Genomic DNA, 23,719 nt, shown 5'->3' with positions numbered 1-23,719 from the left:
CCCAAAGAACTGCTGGAGTGAGGGAGGGTGACTGGACCCACCTTCGTTTATTCTAATCCCTGCTGTTCCTTCTTTCTACAAAGGTAATACCTAATGTAAGTCGTATGTAAGCAAGATCGAAAGGGCCAAGTAGACACAGAGCCCAGCTGTCTAACGAGGGTGCCAAGACACCCAGGCTCTGCCTTTCTGGCTAGTCTCATGGCATACACAGTTTTAGTTTTGCTTTGTGTTACTTCATTTTTTATTGTATAGTCTAAGCAGGCCATGAGATCTTTCTGCTTGAGACTCTGGCATGCTAGGATTGCAGGACTACAGCACTGCACACAGCAAAATACAGTTTTATATTGATGTCACTGGAGTCTGAAGACAGAGGCCCAGCTCCACGGCTTCCCATGTACCAGGCGTAGGCGCTCATCCCGAAGAAAGCAGCAAGAGGTGGTGGTGAAGAGGCAGGAATGCATTTGAACAAAACTGCCCTTTCGAGGAGGTGGAAAGTCTTTCAGCCCATCTTCCAGGTACTGACATGAGCTTTAGGTTTACGGAGAGCAAGAACTGGAGAGAAGGCAAGAAGTGTGCATAACTAAATGGTCTTGTTCAAGGTGTGGTCCGATGTCATCTCAGTCCTGGGTCTGCAAGGTGGCCTGAAGAAGTCATGACAATGCATGAATGTCATCTCATGGGGTGATCTGTCTGTAAGGCTCTGCTGTTCCTGGAATCCAAGCTGACTTCAAGTTTAGGACAATGTGGGTCTGGAACAGGACACTATAAAAGGCAACAGTAAGATGTCACCACTGCTCTTATGTTTATCCCTTCAGCCTTGAAGAGGGTTGTTTTAGTTAAGGTAATCATTGCTGTGATGAAACACCACATCTCAGTTCATCATCAAAGGAAGCCAGGACAGGAACTCAAGCAGGGGAGGAACATGGAGGCAGGAGCTGAGGCAGAGGCCATGGAGGAGTGCTGCTTACTGGCTTGCTCCTCATGGCTTGCTCACCCTGCTTTCTTATAGAACCCATCTGCTTTCTTAGAGACCACCAGCCCAGGATTCATCCCACCCACAATGGGCTGGGCCCTCCCCATCAATCACTAATTAAGAAATTGCTCTACAGGGTTGCCTACAGCCTGATCTTACCGAGGCATTTTCTTAATTGAGGCTCCCTTCTCTCTAATGACTCTGCCTTTGTATCAAGTTGACATCAAGCTACCCGGTACAGGGGTTAAGACTGCTTAATTTGGTTATGTACCACCAGCCTTTAGACAGATGCTCCTTGAGTGCCCAACATGCCTTCATGCAGAGTTGAGCAGGAATCCAACCCAAAGTTAAAGAAGATACAAAATGAAGATGATGAAGTCCAGCTTTTATCCAGTTACCTTGTAGGTCCAGGTGAGGAGTCAGTGCTTTTAAGTAAACATGGTATTTTGTTTGGTTATTTTGATTTTTTTTTTTGAGGCAGCATCTTGCTGTGTATCCCTGGTCTAGCCTCAAACTCACTGTGTAGCAGGGTAGCCTCTACCTCCTGAGAGCTGGGATTACAGGTGTGTGATACTGTGGCACCATACCATACCTTACAGTCGTCCAGTTTGCTGCTCTTGACTGCGTGTCGAGTTGATGCTGCTTCCTTCCCGATGAACGTACATCTGCTGCCACTGTCCCCTCTCCACGGTCTCGTTCTCTGTGGTTTCAGTTACCCGTGGTCAATTGTGGCCCGGAAATAGTAAGTGGAAAATTCCAGAAACAATTCATAATTTGTAATGTTTTATAATTTAAATTAAGGCCTGAAGGTCACCAAGTAGGTTAGGCTGGCTGGCCAACAAGCCCCAGGGAGCCACTGTGTCTGGCTTTTGGGGGTCCTGGGAGAAAACTCCAACCCTCATACTTGTGCTGCAAACACTTTGCCAACAGTCCCCAACATTTATCATTTCCTCATGAGAAAAACTTTCAAAATATTTCCTCTGTCTTTCTGAAGTGCAAGTTCATTAATGTTATCTGTAGCACCCTGTCGTGAGTTTTAAATCCCATGCCATTCTGAGTAGTACAGTGAAGTGTGATGCTGCCCAACCATCCTGTCTCCATCCTGCCCAGACTGTAAGACATCGTCTCTCCAGCACATCCACTCTATACTTCACGTACGTGTGTAGCTCTCGGTACCATCTATGTTACAAGGCATCTGTGGTGAGGTAGGGTCTTGGAATGTAACCCTAGCAGGTACAAGAGAGCTGCTGTATTTCACTGGATGCATGCACTGTCTTATTCCATGCATCCTCTAGTGGCAAATGATTAACTTAATTTTAAGCTACTTTTTGCTAGAAGTTGCTCAGGGACATTAGTCACTTTTGTGATTATGAGCAGTGTTGTGTATATCCTGGGTATGTCTCCTGGTAAATGAATCCAGGAGGTAGTGTGCTAGGCTATAGAGAATGTATCCTCATTCTGCATATTAATGTCAATGATTATCCGGAGTATGTGCACGCACATGTGATCCCACCAGCAATTATCCTGACTAACATGTTAGTTTCTTACCTTTAATCTTTTACTTGTAGAAGCCTCTTCCGTATGCTTTGTTAGCTTTCTCTACTGAGCACATTTCCAGGGGCCTGGTTGCTTCACCCAAGGACGGACACAGCTTTGCCACGACTCCATGCTCCCTCTCGTCTCTCTAGCCAGCTCCTCCCACAGTCACAGCTGTGGCTTCACCAGATACCCTGCTGCATTTTATCTTGTGCTCCTCTCCAATCTACAGAATTGCCTCGGAGCCTTGCTCGGGTATATGCAACACACAGTGCTTGCCCTACCCAAAGACAGCGGATTTCTGCTGATTCTGTACTTTGACATTTTATTCGACCCAAAAATATGCTTCCTGCATAGGTCAAAATAATACTGTATACTGGAGTTTTTATGACAGTTACATTGTGGCAATGCTAATTGACACCAGGTCTCCAAGCAGCGGACTTGCAGGACTCGGCTTGACACCACCCAGGTTCTTTAAAGAGAGTGGAGTGGTGACTGTGTCGTGTGTCCTGCTGTGCTGGCCACAGGCGAACACTGACTATGCCAAGCCTTCTGCTGTGTTGCCCACAGGCGCTGCAGTTCAAGCAGGTCTCCCTCCTGGGCTGGAGTGACGGGGGCATCACGGCACTCGTTGCTGCTGCGAAGTACCCATCTTACGTCCGCAAGATGGTGATCTGGGGAGCCAATGCCTATGTCACTGAGGAAGACGTCAGGATTTACCAGGGTAAGTTCTGCCAGTCACAGACGTTGTCATGACGATCCTCCTTGCTCCCTCCTCATCTCTCGTGTTGATAGGTGTCGGCTGACAAGTCATATCTCATCCACTTGTGGTTCTCAGCTCTAAGGTCAAAAGGAGAATGAGTTTTCAGGAAAGCCATATAATTTAAGCAACCTAGAAATGGATAGCTTTCTATTTCCAGAAGTGAAACTTGGATGACTCAGGCCAAGGCTCTGGGAAAGCAGTGTTTACGTTCACTACCACGGGTAGAGAGCTTGAAGGAAGGAGGCGGCCCTGTGAAGTGTTACTCAGCCTCCTTTAAAATAATGTGAAAGCCAGTTGCAGTGGCGCATGCCTGAAACATCAGCTGCTTGGGAGGTTAAGGCTGGAGAACTCTGAGTCTGAAGCTAGCATGGGCAATGAAGCAGGGCCTTGTCTCAAAATAAAAATTGTGAATGAGGCCAGGCGATCGTGGCGCATGCCTTTAATCCCAGCACTTGAGAGGCAGAGGCAGGAGGATCTCTGTGAGTTTGAGGCCAGCCTGGTCTACAGAGTGAGTTCTAGGACAGGCTCCAAAGCTACACAGAGAAACCTTGTCTCAGAAAAAAAGAATCTGAATGAATGAATACATGAATATAATGAGTATTAAAGGAAGCACTGGGCTGAACAATTAACCTGCATTTTTGTTACAATCATCTGTGCAGTTTTCTTGTCTGAAGTCTCCTTTAGGCCTCTCCTTGAGGTTTTTAGGGGCACAAGAGAGGCGCTGGTGACCTTCAGCCTGGGGTTCAACTCTGGCCTGCCACTTGCTTTTTTTTTTAAAGATTTATTATTTACATGCCGGAAGAGGGAGTCAGATCTCATTACAGATGGTTGTGAGCCACCATGTGGTTGCTGGGAATTGAACTCAGGACCTCTGCAAGAACAGCCAGTGCTCTTAACCTCTGAGCCATCTCTCCAGCCCCGCCACTTGCCTTTGTAAAGTTGAAGCCCTGATGAGAAGTTAGTTCATGAACTAGAGACCAAACGTAGTTTGGTCTGATCCTCACTCTCCCTCATTTCTCATCTCCCAGTGCTGCTCTCTGGCCTGCACCCACAGCCAGAGTATCTGGAAGGGTTGCAGTGACTTGGCACTCAGCCCTGGCATGGTTTAGCCTCTAGCAAGCTTTCTGAATTGGGAGGATCAAGCTCTCAGAAGGAAAGAGAGGTACCCCAGGGATTAAGGGGAGCCATTGGGACAAAAGAGAAGCTGCCTGGGTTTCCCACCACTTCTACCTGCCACCTGGGCCCATCACAAACCTCCCTTTCTCACCAGAAGCCTTTTGTGTCTTTACTAAACCATAGATGGCCTAACAGGATCAGCTTACTCCCAGTCGGTCTAGCATTTTCTCGCCACAGCTGTGTCCACAGTATGTCTTTGGTGGGCCTTTCGGCCTTCAGAGCCTGAAATATTTACTCTCTAGCCCTGGCAGAAGTTGGCAGAGCCCTGCACATGCTAAGTCTCCTCCAGGTGCTCAGCCGTTCACGTTGTGAGCTACTTAGAGGCCACATCCTGTTCTAGAATCTGAGTTCTCTGCGAGCTTCCCGTTTCTCCAGCAATTCAAAATTCTTAAGCGACGGATGACGGAGAAACCAATCCTAGTCTGACCTCCTCTCATCCCCACCATCCTCCCGTGTGGCTCAGAGTCTGCCTTGGCAGGGTGTTCCACTGTCGCCATCCACGAGGTCCTGCTGCCTCGGGCACCAGATGCCTTCACTTCTCGTAAATCCTTGACTTCCCTTACCGGGCCCTTCCTCTCTGCTTGAACAGGTACACATGATTCTTCCTCCAAAACACTGGCCCCTTTCCCTGTGGTTCCTCCTCGCCATGCTGTATCCCGCCTCACAGCTCTATTAAAATAGACGTCTGTGTTCTCACTCCTTTGGTGGCTGTGTGGTCCTTCTGGTCCTCCCTGCTGGGTGGTTCTCACCATAGCAAGTATGATATTGTTGAAGACGGTGGATACTTTTGACTTGTCCGTAGCACTCCCTGACTGTCTAGACGTTTGAGTCACATGCTGAGTTTGCGCGGTCTGTAGAAATACCTCCCCCGGACACCCTGGTTATCTGTGTCACCTTTGCCTGGACAGTCACTGATCTTTTCAAAGCAGCAGCTTCTAGTGCCGACTTGGCTTTGCTTTCTGCTTCCATCATTTCTGTCTCCTTCTGCTTGCCTTGGATTCTGATTTGCTTTATGTCCTCCAATCTCAAAGTAAAAATCTTGATTATGGATTTGAGATGTTTATTCTTTTCTAATATATCTAATATAACCATCATGGTGAGGAGCAGGCAGCCAGGCATAATGCTGGAGCAATAGATGAGGGCTCACATCTGGTCCAGAAGAAGGAGGCAGAGAAAGTTAACTAGGGATGGTATACACTTTTGAAACCCCAAAGCCCACCTCCAGTGACATACCTCCTAATCTTTCCTAAACAGTTCTACTAATTGGAGGTCATGTATTCAAATATATAAGCTTTTAGGTTCATTCTCATTCAAATCACCACATTGTCCAAGTTTATATTGGTGGAAACAGGCACTTAGCAGACTTATGCATACTGAATTAACTCTTAATTAGTAAGTTTTCTTTGCGATTCTAGGGTTTAGCATGGATTGTATGCTCTAAAGGGAAGTAGGGGGATATGTCAGTTGCTTTTGGGATCCAAATTCTGTTGTGAATCAGCAAACATTTTGATTCAATTGGTTATTCTGGGCACTTGACTATGAAGCATAATTACTAATTTTGGGTAGTGATTATGCTTTGGGACAAAAACGGCTTCCTCTTTAAATAAATTAACAGAAGTTAATAAATAAATGCAAAGAATCTTTTTGAGTACATGTTATATGCCAGGCACTATTATCTGCAAATTCTGTGTAATTACTTACTCCTTATTCTATAGTGTTAATATAATTCATATTTTCTGATTAGAGAATTAGCACTGTAAGGTTAAGTAAGTTGCCCAGTTTCACACAGCAGTAAGTCTAGGACTCCTACATCATCATTTTGACTTGCAAACCTATGCTCCCAACCATTGCTTGGAAGACCTCTGGCTTTCCCTAGTAGAAGCTGGGTTTCCTGCCCTGAGACCTTGTGCTCTTTCCTCTGGGATCCTGAAGGCTTGCCACAGAGCCGACATTCCCATAGACACCTTCGATTCCAAAACTCTACATAAATTAATCCATTAAAGGGGCCTCATGCTGTTCCACAGCAGGACCTGTGCTTCAGCAGGAGCATGGCTGGGCACCAGCCAACTGGGTTCTCGGAAGCTCTTGGCCTTCACATCACAAGGAATTTGTTTTTCCTAATTGATTTTTAAAGCTTTTATTATTATTATTATTATTATTATCTTTTTTTGGTATTTTGTCATTATAATTTAACCCTTCTGTCATAAGTGAACTATGTTAGTTGTGGGTCTGCTGGAGGCCAGGATTGATTCTGTGGACACCCTTACTCTCTTTGTGAGCTTTGTCCCAGCTCACCCTGCCTCCCCAGAGCTCTGACCCTCCTTGTACTTTGTTACATAGGCTTATGCTCCCAAGCAACAGATTTGTCATCGGGCCACACCACCATGACTTCTTGCATGCACTGCCGTCCCTGGCTTGTTCTTTCTCTTCATTACACTGCTAAGATTCTCTCATGGTGCTGCTGTGGCTGTGGTGCCCTGGTCTCCACCGCTGGATTGTATTCACAGGTACTTCGGGCAAGTCTGCCAGTTACTTTGTGCATCCCTTTACCTGTGGACAACTAGTTTACCTCCTGTTTCTAGAGACCCCCCTATCATCTCCAGGAAACTGCTGACCGCTGGATGCAGGGACCACATGATGAGTGACAGCTTGTCACTCTGGTATGGCAACAGTGAGCATGGACTCAGATTGGCCTTGGCTCCCCCTTGCTGCTGGCTGCCTGACTCTGTTGTCAGGGTGTGCTTTCTCTCTTCTGGACTCACTCAAACATATTCACTAGTTACTGTGACTCTGTTGAAGCACGAGAACTATGTTTCATGGGTCTGGGGAGAAAGCTCAGCTGGTAAGGGACTTGGCACGAAAGCATGAGGCCCTGACTCCTAGCCCTAGCACCCATGCCAAAGGCCGAGTGCAGCAGCACATGCTTCGTTCTGGACAAGCAGAGACAGGACCCCTAACCAGCCAGCCTAGCCCCATCTGTGAGCCTGTCTCAAACAAGGCAGACAATGCCTGAGAGGAATGACATGATGCTGTCCTCTGGTCATCATATGCATGTGTCCACAGACACACACACACACACACACACACACACACATACACACATACACACACACATTTTTCTTTTTAATTTTATGTGTGTAAGTGTTTTGCATCCAGAGGCATCGTATTCCCTGGAACTGGAATTACGGGTGTGTGTAAGTTGCTATGTGGGTGCTGGGAATAGAACTTGGGACCTCTGGAAGAGCAACCCGTGCTCTTAACCACTAAGCCATCTCTCCAGGCTCCAGGAAAGAATTTTTTAAAAGTATTTTATGAAAGATGGGCTTGTTCTACTGAAAGATGGCCCTTCACAGGATGTGGTCTGCCAGACAGCCCTGAGTGTAAGTATTCACGAGCAGTTTTTAAAGTTATTATTATTATATTTGGGAGCTAGGAGAGGTACTAGGAATTAAACACAGAGCCTCATACATGCATTTATTTTGCCACTGAACTCCCTCCCCCAGGCTTTCTTCACATCTTATTCTTTCCCTTTCCCACTCTCCCAGCTCACCTTTCCATTCTGAAATCCACCCCCTCTTTATTTTTTAACCAACCTCACCATAACCTTCTCTGAAGTCTTTTCCCAAGCCACTCAACCCTTCTAGTCTCCACAGTCAAGTCCCCCTGGCTTCCCTCTGGGTATCTAGGCCAATCTCAGGCAGAGGCAGAGGCAGAGGCAGAGGCAGAGGCAGAGGCAGAGGCAGAGGCAGAGGCAGAGGCAGAGGCAGAGGCAGAGGCAGAGGCAGGCGTCTTCTTCAGAAGGCAGTAAGGCTGGAAATCACAAGGATTCCTCCACTGGAGTACTTCCATTCATCGAGTGCACCTTGAGAGCATGCCAGGTGCCGAGCACTGTGAGCACCCTACAGTTACATCTGATGTCATTGTGAGTTACTGCTGTCACCTGACCTTTCTGGGGTGTCCTTTAGCAATGCCTGTGCTAAAGGCTTTCATATGCAGCATTTAATATGTTCAGGAGCACCGGGATCTTAACCATAGTGCTTAAGGAAGTACAGGAAAGATCAGGCTGAGTAAATCACATTGGCTGCATTATTTTAAAGGTAGAAGTTATCTATTATTTTTCCTTCCAATTAATCATTTATAATATAGTTTAGACTTAGTAGTTAGCTCAACACACTTTTTCTTCAACAGAGCCCTTATGTAAATGTGTAAATGCCAAACAGGACCATATGAGTAAAGGTTCATGTTGAGGATTTAACAGCTGTCCATTAATTTTCCTTCAATCTGTTGCATCATTTGCTTGTTTCTCATGGACCAGAAAAACTTTTCTAAGTAGCTGGTCCTTTATATCTGCATCTGTGGGTCAATCAACCATGGCCACAAGTATTTGAAAAGTAATTACCTCTGCATTGAACATATACAGACTTGTTTGGTCACGATTTCCCTAAACAATATAGTATACTACTTATACAATATTTAAATTACACGAGTTAAAGTAAAATAATGTAGAGATTGATTTAAGTATTTGGGAGTTCCTATGTCAGTTCTGTGCACATTCTCTGCAATTTTGCATAATGGGCTGGAGAATCCACAATTTGAAGTTCACAGGGGTTCGTAAGAACAGCCCCCCTTTGTGTTTTCTGGGGAGATGCAATGCGCATGTCTACTCACCCCAGAGAGGGATTCATGACAGACCAAAGTATGGATACCACTAAAGTCCAACTTTGTCAACTGTGAGTTTTATTGGGGTTACTTGCAAAGAGCATTAATGACTCAAAGACAGCTATATCACCAAAGCCCACTCCAGTATTGGTGACAGCTCACAAAGCTGGGAACCCGGAGTAAACTGCTAGCCCACAGGTGACTCATCAGGTTGGAGAATGTCCTTTCCAGGTGCCTCAGTTGGTCTAAATCTCTTCTAGGCAGTTCAGCTAGCCTCTGCTCCTTCCAGGCAGCAGGTCTGATCTCAGAGTCTTCTTTGCAGCTTTTCTCCTCTGAGAATCGTCTTTGCAGCTCAGCTTTCTCTAGTCCGAAGAGGACTCTCGGCTTTTATCGCTTATTCTGGCAGGGAGGGACCTAGTGAATCTGGTCAGTTTCAGGGACTTCCTGAAGCTATTTTGAGTTGTTTACCTTCCTGCTTAAGGAACTTTCTGCAAGACAGAATGTTTCAGTATTAGAGAAAACTGTTATACAACACTTTAGGAACCGAGGGATAACTATAATGTCATTCTTCCACTGGAGACACCAAATAGAGAAATGTTTTCCTTTTATGTTAATATCTTTTAGCAGACAGTGTTCAACTCAGGTCTGATTTCATTCAGTCACTAATGAGTTATCATGTTATGCTTGTGTGCTTGTGGGAAGCCCAGTCTAGAGTCTGATGTGTAGCAAGGCATAAACCAAAAATGTTTGCACTGGGCACACATTCCCTAAGGGAAAGATGGACAATCAAGCACAAGGCAGAAGGCCTTCAAAAACAGTGACAAGTGCTGAGTAGAGCAGGAAAGTCATAGAGAGCATGCGGGGGGGGGGGGGGGGCTCTCTAACATCTGAGCAGAGACTTAGATGATGTGAGTGAGCCACGAGGGTACTGGGAAAAGTCTTCCCAGCAGGTGGGACAGTGAGCATGAGGCCCGGAGGTGGCCTGGCTTGGGTTACTTGAAGTAATACCTTAGCCTGATAATATCTTAGTCTGAGACCAGACTCATCCTTGTCAACCCCTCTGTTTTTCAGGTATCCGAGATGTTTCTAAATGGAGTGAGAAGACAAGGAAACCTCTGGAAGCCCTATACGGATATGACTACTTTGCCAAAACCTGTGAGAAGTGGGTGGATGGCATAAACCAGTTTAAACATCTGCCAGACGGTAAGTTGCATGAACTGATGGTCCCTTTGCTAATTGCAGGGGGTACTTGAGTTCCTCCCTTGATTTCCCAGCATTCCTCCATAATGAACAAGCACACCCATTATCCTCACACTGTTAATGTGTGAACAGAGACAGAGGTTTTTTTGTACAATAAAACGAGCCCTTGTGTAATAAGTGTAAATGCCAGACAGGACCATGTGACTAAAGGTTCATGTTGAGGCTTTAACAGCTGTCTGTCCATTGTCTTCAGTCCTTCACATATGTGGCAGCACAAATCTGTACTTCAGAAACCTGTTTCTACTTTCTAATTGAAGAACAGGTCATTAGAAGGAGAGCCACCTACAGACATTTTTTTTTTCTGTCTGGATGGGCCCACCCTCTCCTCATCTTACTTCTAGAACAAAGCAGCAGGAAGTCTCTGCCATGTTCTTCAGCCCCAGCAGAGCCAGAGAGGGGGAAAGACTGTTGAATTCTCTTTTCAACTTCAGAGCCAAGTAATACATAACCTTAGCTGTGAACAAGAACCTCCTTTTGTTTATCTTAAAAAACGAATAAGATTCCCAGTAAGAATTAACATCTTTAAGCAGAATTCAAAGTTTATTTTTATATAGCTATGTGTTTAGTCAGCTTTCTGGCACTGTGACAAACACCTGAGATAATCAGCTAAGAGGAAAGGTGTATTGTGACTTAGTTCTGGGGGTTCTAGTCCATAACTAGGGAGACCCACTGCCTTTAAAGCTAGGTGGTGCAATGCATCATGGTAGGAGAGCTTGGCAAGGCAAAGCCATTTACCTCATGGGCAAAAGGAAAATGAGGAATAGACTGGAGTCCACCTCTCCTCCAAAGACACAACCCCCATTTCCCATGATCTTTCACTAGGCCCCACCTCTTAAAGGTCCCACCACTCTCTCCTGCTTCATGCTGGGAAACAAACTCTAACATGAGAACCTGGGGGAACATTAAGATCCAAACTGTAGCAAGCTGCTTGGGATCGATGTTTCCCCTCTCTCCTTTTAAGTTTTGTAATTGCTACAAAAATAGAGTAGCTGAGATTGAATGTTGGAGACATTGTTACAGAATGCTTGTATCTGAAGGGACAGTTGATCTATTAGGTAATCCTTTCCAGCATGAATCATCTGTAACGTCAAAGCTTTTGCAAAGAAAGGGACTTTGGAAATGCTATGTGTCTGGTTTAAGTTCAAAGGAGCAAATCCATGCCTTATAATGAGCCTGTTGAAATGCAATTTTTCACCCATAGTAATGAGTCCTAAAAATGTGTTTCTTTGCATCTTAAAACAACAGAAAAAAATGCCATTAAACCAATGAGTCAGTTCTCCATGAAAGCGAGCACACTGAGAAGTGTAGTCTGGTGCTTTCTGGGAGCAGGCCATGAAGAGATGGAAATAGTGTTACACTGGCAGTTCAGAAGCACATCCTAACACAGAGCACCCAGTGTGGAAATCATCTTAGAGCAGGACTAGTAGTTCATCTCCCTTCTGTACTTATTGATCTGACAGGAGTCTTTTGTTCATGGCTGTGTGCTCAGGTTTACAGACACTTGGTCCAGCATGGGTGATTGCACAGCCGTGGAGTCATCAGGGCCTGGAATTAAGGTCTTGGCTTGCTGTCAGAATGGCTTTGAGCAGTGACTTGATTTCTGGAGAGTATACTAATACATACCTCATTAATTTTTGAGGAGATTAAGTGAAGTAATATATATTCAGCTATCGTAGGGTGCTGTGGACAGTTATTATGAAAATGCTACTACTGTGATTTTTAAAAAAGCACCTAAATTACAAATGTTTGTCAATGTCAAATGAGTTAAAATGTAAGAGCTAGCCGGGCGTTGGTGGCGCACGCCTTTAATCCCAGCACTCGGGAGGCAGAGCCAGGTGGATCTCTGTGAGTTCGAGGCCAGTCTGGGCTACCAAGTGAGCTCCAGGAAAGGCGCAAAGCTACACAGAGAAACCCTATCTCGAAAAACCAAAAAAAAAAAAAAAAAAATGTAAGAGCTAGCTTGGCATGGTGACCTGTGCCTTTAATCACAGCACTTGGGAGGCGGAGACAGATGAATCTGTGAGTTTGAGGCCAGCCTCGTCTACATAGTAAGTTCCAGTCCAGCCAGCAATACACAGCGAGATCCTGTCTCAAAATTAAAAAAGAAAAAAATGCAAGTGCTGTAAGCATTTCCATATCCTGCATTACCATATACAGCAGGCAATTGTAGAGCTGACTTTCATCAGCATCACCCATACAGCTGGCAGGTATGTACTGCTCAAAGCAGTGCTTCCCGGTCAATGGGTCACTCTCCCTTTGTGGAGAGCAATCACCAGCTGGAAAGAAGGGCAGGGGCTTGGTGTCTTGCCCCACGCACTGAATCTCAGCCAGCTCAGTTACATAGCACCATCCTTTTGGAACAGGCAGAGAGGGGAGGGCAGTGGAGGAAGGAGCTAGTAGCATGGATACCGGAACCTTCAATACTGCTGACCGTATGTGTAACCTCATAATAGCCACAGGCAACTGTGATTATTGCTGTTTGAGACCAAAGCTCTACCTGGCTAGGAGCCACCAAGGTGTGGTACTCGGGGTGTCCCTAAAGCATAAGCACTGAAGAGTAACTTCTGTCCCATGTGCAGGATAACTTCATGGTGAAGTCCCTGCATCCTGAGGACTGGCTAGGCCTTCAGTCATTGAGACACAACCTCAAAGGAGTTTTCAAATGTCAGGCATCATCAACATGGCTGACAGGCTGCCTCTTTGTAATATAAGATTTGCGGGTTTTTTTTTCCCCGTTTGCTTATTTGATTTTTCTACCAGTTTACATGAATAATGAATTTAAATCAGGAAAAGCTGTTTATTTACTAGTAGAGCGTCACCACAGGCAAGAGAGCACAGAAATAGAAGAGGGAAGACTGAGAATGTTAAAACTGGAAGGACCCCCAGATCGATCTAGCTTCCACTGACAGGGAAGCCACGATGCAAAGGGACACATGTGTCAGCGGATTTCCAAACCCCTGAAAAGGCTTACCTTGACTTGAGTTCCAGAGGTTCCCAGTCATGAGAAAGCAAGCGCTCTCGTTGTTTTGCATCTGTGGCAAGGTACTGGAGCACTTGGTTGAAAGACATCATAGGATAGTTTTCTGTTGGTAATATAAGATAGGATAGAAAGTAAATTAGGTACAGTTTAGACTTACCAAAATAGGATAGATAATGGAATATTTTCTCTGAATTTGTCAAATGCAAATGGACTAGACATTGTTGATGTATTTATTGCTTATATATATTGTATATAGTTATTGTACTTATTGTATATATTTTTCTTATATAGTTATAATTGTTTTATTTTTTATTTTTATTAGACAAAAAGGGGAAATGTGCTGCTATTTTATTTGTATGTTAATAAATAAAGTTTGCCTGGAGATTAGAGGAAATAGCAAGCCATTAAGTAAACATAGAAGTTAGGCAGTGAGTGGTAGCACACGCCCTTAATCTGATCACATGGCAGGCAGGGTCTCTGTGTGTTCAAGGGCACACTAGGGAGCAGCCAAGTGTGGTGATACACGCCTTTAATCCCAGTACCAACCATAGAGACCTGGAGGTCTATACAGACAGGAAGTGAGGTAGGTGGGCTAAGAGCCAATGAGAGGGCAGAACAGTAAGGCAATAAAGGCGTGGGTAGATAGGAAGTAACTTACTTCTGGTAGCTGCAGAACTGGAGAGGTAAGGTTGGTGGCTATCACTATTTCCCTGATCTCTAAGGCTTTCACCCCTATATTTGGCTTTGTGTTTTTTATTTAATAAGACCATTTAGAAATTTGTCTACACTTGGTGGAGCCAAGCTGGTCACATCCCAAGTCAGAGAGTGAAAAGGGAAGAGAGAGTAGGCTAGGTTTCCACAGTCCCCTCAGGTGCATGTCCCCAATGATAAGGATGTCTCACAAGGCCACACCCTGAGGCTTTCACCACTTACTAATGGCACCTCTCTGGGGACCAAACCTTTGGTGCCTTTGGGAAGCACTGAGGACCAAAATCTAGCAGTGTATCTCTGCAGAGTTCTGCTTCTTCCCTGCAGAGAGACTGTGCTAAGGGGATTCCCTGTGCTCTTGTCCCTCAGGTAACATCTGTCGGCACTTGCTGCCCCTGGTCCAGTGCCCAACCCTCATCGTGCACGGGGAGAAGGACCCATTGGTCCCACGATTTCATGCTGACTTCCTTCACGAGCATGTGAAAGGGTCACGGTGAGTCTCGTCACAGCCTCTGAAACTCCTGGTCACCTCAAAGCCTCCGAGGAAGTGAGAGAAGCCATAGGAAGGAAAGGAAGTGAGAGAAGTGGGGGTCAGGATGCATGCTCCCCATTTGGAAAGAGAGTGTCACTGGGCACAGAGGATCCGAGCTCTAGGTCCTGGTGATCCTCAGCAGAGGGACTCTGGTAAATGTCTTTGAGCACAGTGAGGCCATATGTTCCTGGGCACTGAGCTTGTGAACAGAGGTGGAATTTTTCTGTCCCGACCTCCTAGTCCCAAATGAACATACAAAAGCTTGTATTAATTACAAAATGCTCAGCCAATAGCTCAGGCTTATTATTAACTAGCTCTTACATTTCAATTAACTCATTTCTGTTCATCTATATGTTGCCACATAGCCCATGGCTTTACCAGTCCTCTGCTTTACCTGTCCTCTGCATCTTGCTTCCTAGGCAGCTCACTGGAATCTCTTCCAATTCCACCCTCCTTCATCCCAGTCCTGTTTGATTGTCCTGCCTAACTTTATCCTGCCTTGCTATAGGCCAAACAGCTTTATTATTAACCAATGAAAGCAATACATATTCATAGCATACAGAAGGATCATCCCAGAGCAGAGCTCTGTAACAAGAGAAACACGTTAGATTTGTAACACCATTGGTAACAATTCAATATACCTTGGGATTTTTAGCTCATTTAAAAACAATAACAATAAAAAACACCCATAAAACAAAATGAAGAAAGCAAATTGTCCTTTGCTAGCCACCACATAGATATAGTTATATTCTATATTTAACTCTGAAGCCTTTTTGTTACTAAAATTATATTGTGAGCTCTACAAGTCGTATCCATCTTAAATATGTACTTACTCCCTCCATGTACCTGATTTTGATGCCTGTGGATGGCCAGTACTGCTTAGCAAACTGAGCACCTAGCTCAGGTCCCTGTCCTCAAAGTCCCTGAAGCCCAGTGGAGAAAGCTGGTATCCCAGCAGCTCCAATGCCTGAGAGTGAATCTTCTCAGTGATTCTTAACAGTGGGCTTCTCTGGGGATTTGGACGTAAGGGGAGGGAGTGTTTCTTATTCCACAGCAAAATACAATTACATATTAATCCATATATCTCCCTATATATGAAGTGTGTGTGTGTGTGTGTGTGTGTGTGTGTGTGTAATTCTTTACATTGAAAGGACATTCTTCACCCTACATATTCCTTCTGTAGCAGTTCAGCCATGAGTTAAACAAATGTGAGAACATGAGCAGGAATAAGAAGCACTTTGAGAAGATTGTAAAGTAAGTGGAGAATGAAGGTAGAAGTTAGATTAAAATTACACTGTGGGTAAACTAGAAGTTCAGAGTAAATAAGGCGTTTTCAAACTTGACTTTTATAAAATTATAATAATACTAAGCCATGGTTGTGGCACAAATCCAAATAGTTTATTTTCTTATTAATCTCCCAGATGTTTTCTGTTCATCTCAATCTCTGTTTTATTTTAATTTTTATACATTTAGAGTATGCAATGTGGTATTTCCATGTAGAATTTTGTATTTTAAAGATATTTTACATAAAATATCTAATTATGCTTCACTACAGACTTTGGAAAAGTAGTTCCATTTTTAGATGAGATTTCAAGGCTGGTCGATGTCAAACAGTGTTTTAAGCTATTTAGTTAGTAAATGACAAGTTGTATATTTTCCCAAAGAGAACTTTTCACCACAGCACAAATGTCTCATGAATGTCATAAAGACACAGCCATGCTGGGTGGCCTGGCTAACTGTCTTCTGCTTCAGAAATGACTGGTTTTTACACACTGACCCTCGTGATAAATGCAGAGGCTTCCCTTAAGGAGCCAGGCTCACTAAACGTCTGTCTGTAAGAACGTTTAGCCTAGGAATGCAGTTCCAAACCTATCTCCTAGCAACAGAATACATCAATATTGGAGGAAAATGTGCCCTTCCTGTACATTTGGCGGAAATCATTTTCTCATAACAGTATTCATTGGAACTTATGGGTTGGAGGTAAAATGTTATTAGCAACAGTTCTCTAAAACCGGTCTGTGTTTCCCACTCCTTTTGCTAAAAGAGCACTGTATGTTGGTTGGGTACCTACAAGACCATGGCTGGCTTCTCTGGGAGCCCCCAGAAGGAAACTGGATTCCTAGAGCTGCAAATCCCTGCTGTGCATCTGCACCAGGCCCTCTGAGGCAGGACAGCTGCACACCTTGCCAGGCACATCTTTAACCACACTTAAAGGCGTAGTGTGTCCTCACAGGATTTTGCCAAGAAGCACTTACTGTATATGAGTCACACCATGCTGCTTTTACCTCCTTGGAAGGAGACCAGCCTCCAGCTTTGTTAATCTGTCTCCTTCCCTTCTCTTTTCTCTCTTCATAGGAGAGGAATTATAGTCTCTTAAAAGCAAGGAGGCCTTTGTTTGAACTTTTTAGTTTTAGGCAGCTGCATTTCCCCCACCGAAATTCTTGGATAAAACCCATAGTCAGAGCTGTTCTGACTGCAGCAGTAAGGTGAACAGACCCTGTCTTTGGAGTCCTCGGGCCCGATCGTAGTTTCAGGGCTCCCGTGTAGCCAGGCCTCCTTCCTGGCTGAAGGACTTCTCGCCTGGCTTGTCTGCCAGCCTCCGGGTGGGCGTTCCCCATTACAAAGCATACAGCAGCCCCAGCAGCCATCCGAGAAATCTTGCCGAGCGGTAATTGGTACCCATCGTACTCCAGAGCTGGTGTGAAGAGGCTCTGGGCGGCAACAGAGCTAGGCTGCCTGGAGAGGCTGTGACTTCACAGCTGGGTCAAGCCACTGTGCTGTGGCCCAGCTAGCTTGACTACCACAACAAAGTTAGAGAGTTCCTGCCTTGGCTGTCTTCTAAGAAAGGCTTTCAACTCTGCAGTAATGCCAGAGCATCCCCCATGCAACCATCCGCTCTCCATGTTCAGTTCAGAGTTCACTAAACGACATGACCTTCTCAACACTTTACTGTAACTCAGGGTCCCTGGCACTGGACATGATTTTGCACAACTGTAGGCTGTAAGTGTTCTGAACGTATTCAAGGTGGGTAAGGCTAAGATGTAGTGTTTGGCGATATAGATCCATTAGGTGCATTTTTATTTAGAGTATTTCATTAATTTTTTTCTGCATTGCTGAGGGTGAGGCCAGGGCCTCCACACATGCTAAATATGCATTCTGCCTCTAAGCAACACCCTCAGCCTCAAGATTGTCAACATGTGGTAGCGTAATGAAGACATCACTCCATTACAACACAAACATCCATCTTCTCTCAGTTCTAGAGATGTCGACAGAGCAAGTCTCTTCCGAGCCCTCTCTCCCCAGCTCATAGGCAGTCTTTTCTCTGATCCTGTGAGCCAACTGGCTTTCCTTATACGGACACTGGTCATAATGGATCAGGATATGATCACATTTTGAACTAAGTCACTTCTTTAAAGATGCTGAGATTCCAGCATGGGATTGGGGTTAGGAGAGCAGTTCAGTCCATGCAAGTGTTTTTGAGAAGGCTTCAGATCTCAGGAATTAACAGAAGCTGGAGTCTGCATTTCAGGTCATGGCTCAGTATCTCCCGCTCAGGGAAGCCTCCTTACCCCATGGTCACATGGCTCCGTGTTCATACCTTTTAAAACAGCTCTCAGCATGTGATTTCATTTTTATCCTAAAGAATACCTCTCTCAGGATATAACCTAACACATCTTACCGGCTCTGTGCATGTCGGGGGAGGGAGGAGGAAGGAAGGGCAAAGGCACAAGGCAGATGTACAGACAGGAGCAGAAAGCACCCAGAGGGCAGAGTCTGTAGTGGCCCGGCTGCGTGGTGAGTCAGGCTTGGGAGCCAGGCAAGTGGGAGAGAACGGGGTAAAGTCAGTGTGTGCAGAGCGACATTGCAGGTTTGTGTCAACCAAGAGGAAAAGCCAAGGGAGTCTTGTCTGGAAATGAAAGGATGCTGAGTGGCATTTGTGGCCTGGGATTAAGAGCACTGGAGGGCTATTTGTGCACCCTTGAGCATTGCAAGTGACATCCCTAGCTTGTTTTCTGGTACGTAAATTGTAGGTGCAAGGTAATAATGTCTCAACCTGACTTTTAACAGATTAAACCAGCTCTACTCACATTAGGGAGGGCGATTACCTTGCTCAGCCTATGGATTCAGGTCTTAATGTTATTCCCAAACACACTCAAGAATAGCTGCAATATTTTCTGATCAAATATCTGGGCACCCTGAGATCCAGTCAAACTGATATGTGAAATTAACCATGTCTGTGGGGAAGGCTTGACAGGCACATGCTCCCCTTCACAGGGTTCTTGGCTTGGGTGGCTTTCCTGGAGAATATGTTAACAGAGTGAAGGAAAGGGGCAGGAATGGTCATCTAGGTAGTGGTGGCTAGTATATACTGTGTTCTTGTCTGGGTCACTGAAGGGAGGGAAGGCCTCTTTCTGGGGCTTCCTTGGCTCAGCAAGTCTAGCCACCAGTGTAAAATATCTTGGCCTGCTGGAGCAGTGTGAATTGGAACTTGAAGGTGGAATCGGTTCACAATAGCAACTGAGTTCCTTTTCTCAGTCATATAGCAAGACCAAGGGCCTGGGGAGGGAGAGGCTGATGGACGGCACCCACTGCGGCCTGTACTTTTATACCACATCTTGTTGGGAGCTACCACCTTCATGCCCAGGAGATTCCTCTCCTGGAGAAGCTTAGCAGAGGAGAGCAGTCAGCTAGGCTCCCCTGTGGCCACAGGGCTAGCTCCAAACAGAGGTCACTAGCGCTTACTAGGCTGAGGCCTTTTCCATTCAAAACGAGCAGAGTCTGACCCTTTCCAGGCAAATCTTAAACATTTTTTTTTTTTTTGTAAAACTTTTCTTAAGAGAAAAAAAATTCTTCCAATTGGAGATTTTATGTCAACCAATAAATTGTGCTTCTTGAGTCAGAATATTCATTAATTTGCTGTGCTTAGTTAGAACCTTCCTAAGGACTTACCGATAGCAGACACCAATGGAATGCCTACAGACTGGTGCATGTGGATGCATCCTTTCTTTTGGTCCCCATGATAATCTCAGGGGTACCATTACTACCCTGTTCTCCAGTGGCTCTGGGTGAGGGTGTAACTGCTGGTGCTGAGGCCCTGCTGCCTCCATAAAGCCCTTCACCCACTGATGACCCCCTCAGTTTATGTCCATCTCTCACTGCAGTTGGTGGGCCCCAGCTGGATCCCTGGTGTCTCCGCAGGTTTGGGAAAGCCTTGTCCTCCACACACCAGAGCTGGTGGAAGTGCTCCAGGGGGGTGTGCCCCCCCACCCCCCACACCACAATGATTTAATTTCTTTGCCACGAGCGAGACATGATTATAAGATTTAGGAAAAGAAGCCTCCCCTTGAGATGTCTGCCCCCAGCCCCCGAACGTCTAGTAGGATAATGTCTGGGGCGCGGTGCCTTCTAGCTTCACTAGAGGAAGAAGTTTGTAGTTCTCACATCTTTGCCTTTTCCTTAGGACTTTCTCAAAAGCATGATCAATAAAAGAAGACATTCCGTTTCTGTTATGGGCCACCAGGTTTGCATGGCTTCGGAGGTCTGCCATTGAAGGATGAGGAAAAGGTCTGAGTAGCCTGTTGCTGTCCCGTTTCATGATGGACAAGAGCCCCTCACAAAGAATCAGCTGCTCTTTTGGTTTCCCGAGAAAGCAGAGATGCATACGGTCCTCCTGGCCGACTTATTGGTTCAGAACATATTGAGGATCTTGTCACATTCATTCAGAGTAAAGATGCGAGAGCACATTCATTATGGCCTTGTCACTAGTGGACAGCTCTCACAGCTTCATTTGAAAGCTGAAAATAGTGAGACTGGAGACAAAATGGTGCCAGTGAGATCAGTGTCTCATGCCACCATGACTGAGAGGGGCTGGATCAGCAGAGCTGAGATGACCACTGGGTTTATACCAAATTTCACAGCCTCTTCCTAAGAGATCTAGACTTTCCAAAGATGCCTCGTGCTATAGGACTCCTCCCCTGCAAATAGGAACTTTAAACCGATAGGGCTCCTTCACGATGTTGCATGAATCCTAAATGGTCTTATAATAAAAACCCAGAGCCAGATATTAGGGTAAATGCTAAAAGACCAGAGAGACAAAGGAACAAGCCACAGCCACTTCTCACCTCGCCAACTCCATGAGTCCTCTGAGTCAATGCCTCTGAGTCCTCAGCCAAAAGGGCCTCTAGTTCCTGTCTTATCAAGCCTTATATGCTTTTCTCTGCCCAGCCATCTCACTTTCCATCTCAGCCTTCCTAGTGCTGGGATTAATGGCACGTGTATTTCCTAAATACTGGTAGCAAAGGCATGAGATCTCAAGTGCTGGGATTAAAGGTGTGTGTCACCACTGCCTGGCTCTGTTTCTTTTAGAATGGATTAATCTCATGTAGTCTAGGGTGGCCTTGAACTCACAGAGATCCAGATAGATCTCTGCCTCCAGAGTGCTAGGATTAAGGGTGTGTGCCACCACTGCCTGACCTCTATAGCTAATTCTGTGGCTAGTTCTGTCCTCTGATCTTCAGGCAAGCTTTATTAGAGTACAACAAAGTATCACCACATCACGGCCATCTGAGACATGCATTTAGTGCTAAGCTTTCCTACTGATTTTCCTGGAGAACGTGATTGTTTGAAAGCCACTCATTGAGGCATGTGCACCCTTTTGTTGTCTGGTAAGAACTGGGTCAGCAGCAGAGCGGCTGGCTGCCTGGCCAAGTGTTTATGCCTGGCTGTTCTGGTCCTGTTCCCATGAGAATTCACAGCAGGTTCCCCAGAGAGTGAAGGGAGGATTTACACTAAGAACTTGGAAAGGCATCAAGGAGAACAATTTTCTCCATACTTTCATCAGACTATTCATCCATCCATCCATTTATCCATCCACCTACCCATCCACTCATTCACCCACCCATTATCCATCCAAGCATCCACTAAAGCACCCACCTGGCATCTAGAGTAGTTCTCTCATATTTTTAATATAAAGAATCTCATGTTTGTTTTCCCAAGATCTAGAGATATTGTTGAAAAGCTTTAGGCTTCACCGTATAGCTAAAAGAAAGTGTGTGTGTGTGGTGGTGGTGGGGGGGGGGGTTTCACAGCTGGCCTCTTCCTGTCCTTCTTGGGAACAGGCAAATTGTAGAAACAGGGCGGAACAGATGACAGCTGAGTTGGTTATCTCTAGATGTACTTCAGGATGGTTAGGTCAGGGTTTCTTGGCCTCTGAACCCAGCTTAATTCAGATAAATAGTTGTAGTTTGGCCTACACTTGTCCTTCTGTTACCCCAGCATCCTGGGAAACAGTCTTTTCTGTATCCTAAAAACTGCAGCTTTGAGCATCCCTGCCGCCCATGCCTGTGTGTGCAGCTGGGTCATCCTTGGGACTAGTATAACTCATCCCTTCTAAGAAGCCCCTTTTAAATGTAAAAGATTCTGGTTATTATTATTAATAGCATTATTAATCTTTCAGCTGCATCTGAAAGATACCCTCAGTATATATTTCCTTTTCACTTGATCGTCCTGGTCCTCCCACCCCGGCCATCCCATTGGCATAGCTGAGCCGCAGGAGGCCCCGCGTCCTCTGAGGGTGGCTGCCTTCCCCCAGAGTCCTCCCAATTGCCTGCTGAATTGCTAAGAGCCATCATCAGTACTGCTGCTGAAAGACCAGAGAAGCACAGAATGCATCATTGGAGTTTTGCTCCAGTCTAGCTCTTCTGACACCCAGTTGTCACGGTAGACAGCATGGCTTGAACTTGAGCTTGCCTCCTAAAAGCTCTGTTTAAACTCTACCTCTTCACTTTAGAAGCTAATAGATAATATTTTTTAATTGTATTTTTTACATTGCAAATCAGTCTCCTCTTTGACCCACATCAGATTAAATGCAAGAAGCCTTTCCAGGACAGAGGGGTCCACCAAAGACACGATGTGACAGCTGCTGAAGTAGCTCTGCACACATGGCTGCAGATGAACCCCGTCACCCACCCCAAATTCCTGAGGCATTTTTCCATCCGTCTGCTGACTGTAGTCGGGCTTACATGCTCTACAGTCTGAACATGACAGGATGGCTTGGAACCTCGCATGGAGGCTGCTGCTGGCTAAGAATTCCTCTTAGGCTTGCCTGCTATGCAGATACCAAAAAAACAAAAAACAAAAAACCTTACCTGTGCAACTCAGTGAATTCTGACCATTTCTCATTTTTGTCATCTTTCCTTTTAAGAGTTAGGATTGCAGTCAGTCACTATCATCCCTGTTATTTTTGTAATCATTTCTCCAATAAAATCATTTCCCCAATTTAAAAACACATTTGTTAAAAATGGATTTTTAAAGTAATTACCAGGTGACCTTCTCCACCGTTTTAGAGTCAAACCATGTTTGTTACCTGATGCAATCCCAAACATATTGTCACTGGTCAGTGATGGCTGTATGGTCTATTTTTGGGGTGGTCAGAATTCCCTTAAGGAGTTCACCCTGACATTCACATTCATGGGAAGTTGATATAGTTCTGAAAGATTCTCATCAAGTGTTGACGAGATGGAAGCATTTTAAATATGTACAACTGATCCAAAGCTGGGTTTGTCTCCTAGGTTGCACCTAATGCCAGAAGGCAAGCACAACCTGCATTTACGATTTGCAAATGAATTCAACAAGTTGGCAGAAGACTTCCTGCAATGAAATTACAAGAAGCCTTTGGTTTCTGGGTGATGCTGTACTAAAGGATCATGTCCTTGTCTGTTACCAGGATGCTCCAGAATGCCTTCCTTGCCTTTCTCCTCAGTTCACACACCTGCCAGGCTTTCTATACTCCCCATGATGTGACTCCATGCAAGCAGGAAAAATAGCATACCCAAATCAGGTTATAGTTTTAATTGCTGCAAAAAAAAAAAAATGAGTATTGACATTTTTAACATTAAATTATGAGTTTCTATCATTGTCATAAAAATAAATTCTTACCATAATTTATTTTCAAATAAATTTTATGTGAAAACTTAATAGTATTCACATTTACTCAAAAGATGGGTTTGTCTTAGTCCTTTATTCATAGGATATCTGGAATGCTAACAATTAAACATTAAGCAAAAGTCCCACAGTATTATCCCCTGAAGCTTTGTATTTCCATTAAAAAAAAAAAAAGAATGCCAAGGAAAA

At 45.0% G+C, this 23,719-nt stretch overlaps 1 protein-coding gene and 1 long non-coding RNA gene across 4 annotated transcripts in view; both read left to right on the top strand.

Moving 5' to 3' along the window:
- Positions 1 to 3,073, top strand: LOC119088025. The gene is made up of 3 exons (XR_005091581.1): positions 1 to 515; positions 600 to 777; positions 1,251 to 3,073. It is a non-coding gene; the product is annotated as an uncharacterized LOC119088025 (long non-coding RNA).
- Bphl (biphenyl hydrolase like) overlaps positions 1 to 23,587 on the top strand; it is a 31,742-nt gene extending 8,155 nt beyond the window's left edge. The window contains exons 4-7 of one of the 3 annotated variants that reach the window (XM_028881410.2): positions 3,080 to 3,233; positions 10,179 to 10,310; positions 14,425 to 14,548; positions 23,158 to 23,587. In XM_028881410.2, the coding sequence (XP_028737243.1) occupies positions 3,080 to 3,233; positions 10,179 to 10,310; positions 14,425 to 14,548; positions 23,158 to 23,245 (498 nt within the window). In that variant the 3' untranslated portion in view covers positions 23,246 to 23,587. Of the gene's footprint in view, positions 1 to 3,079; positions 3,234 to 10,178; positions 10,311 to 14,424; positions 14,549 to 20,048; positions 20,673 to 22,447; positions 22,875 to 23,157 lie in introns of those variants that run through there. The other 2 variants (XM_037205829.1, XM_037205830.1) reach the window with 2 other exon arrangements.
- Positions 23,588 to 23,719: the final 132 nt, after the last annotated feature.

The sequence above is a fragment of the Peromyscus leucopus genome, chromosome 5 (assembly GCF_004664715.2).
Source record: "Peromyscus leucopus breed LL Stock chromosome 5, UCI_PerLeu_2.1, whole genome shotgun sequence".
Taxonomy (NCBI): Eukaryota; Metazoa; Chordata; class Mammalia; order Rodentia; family Cricetidae; genus Peromyscus; species Peromyscus leucopus.
Note: the sequence above shows the minus strand (reverse complement) of the source record. Positions and strands in the feature narration are given on the sequence as shown.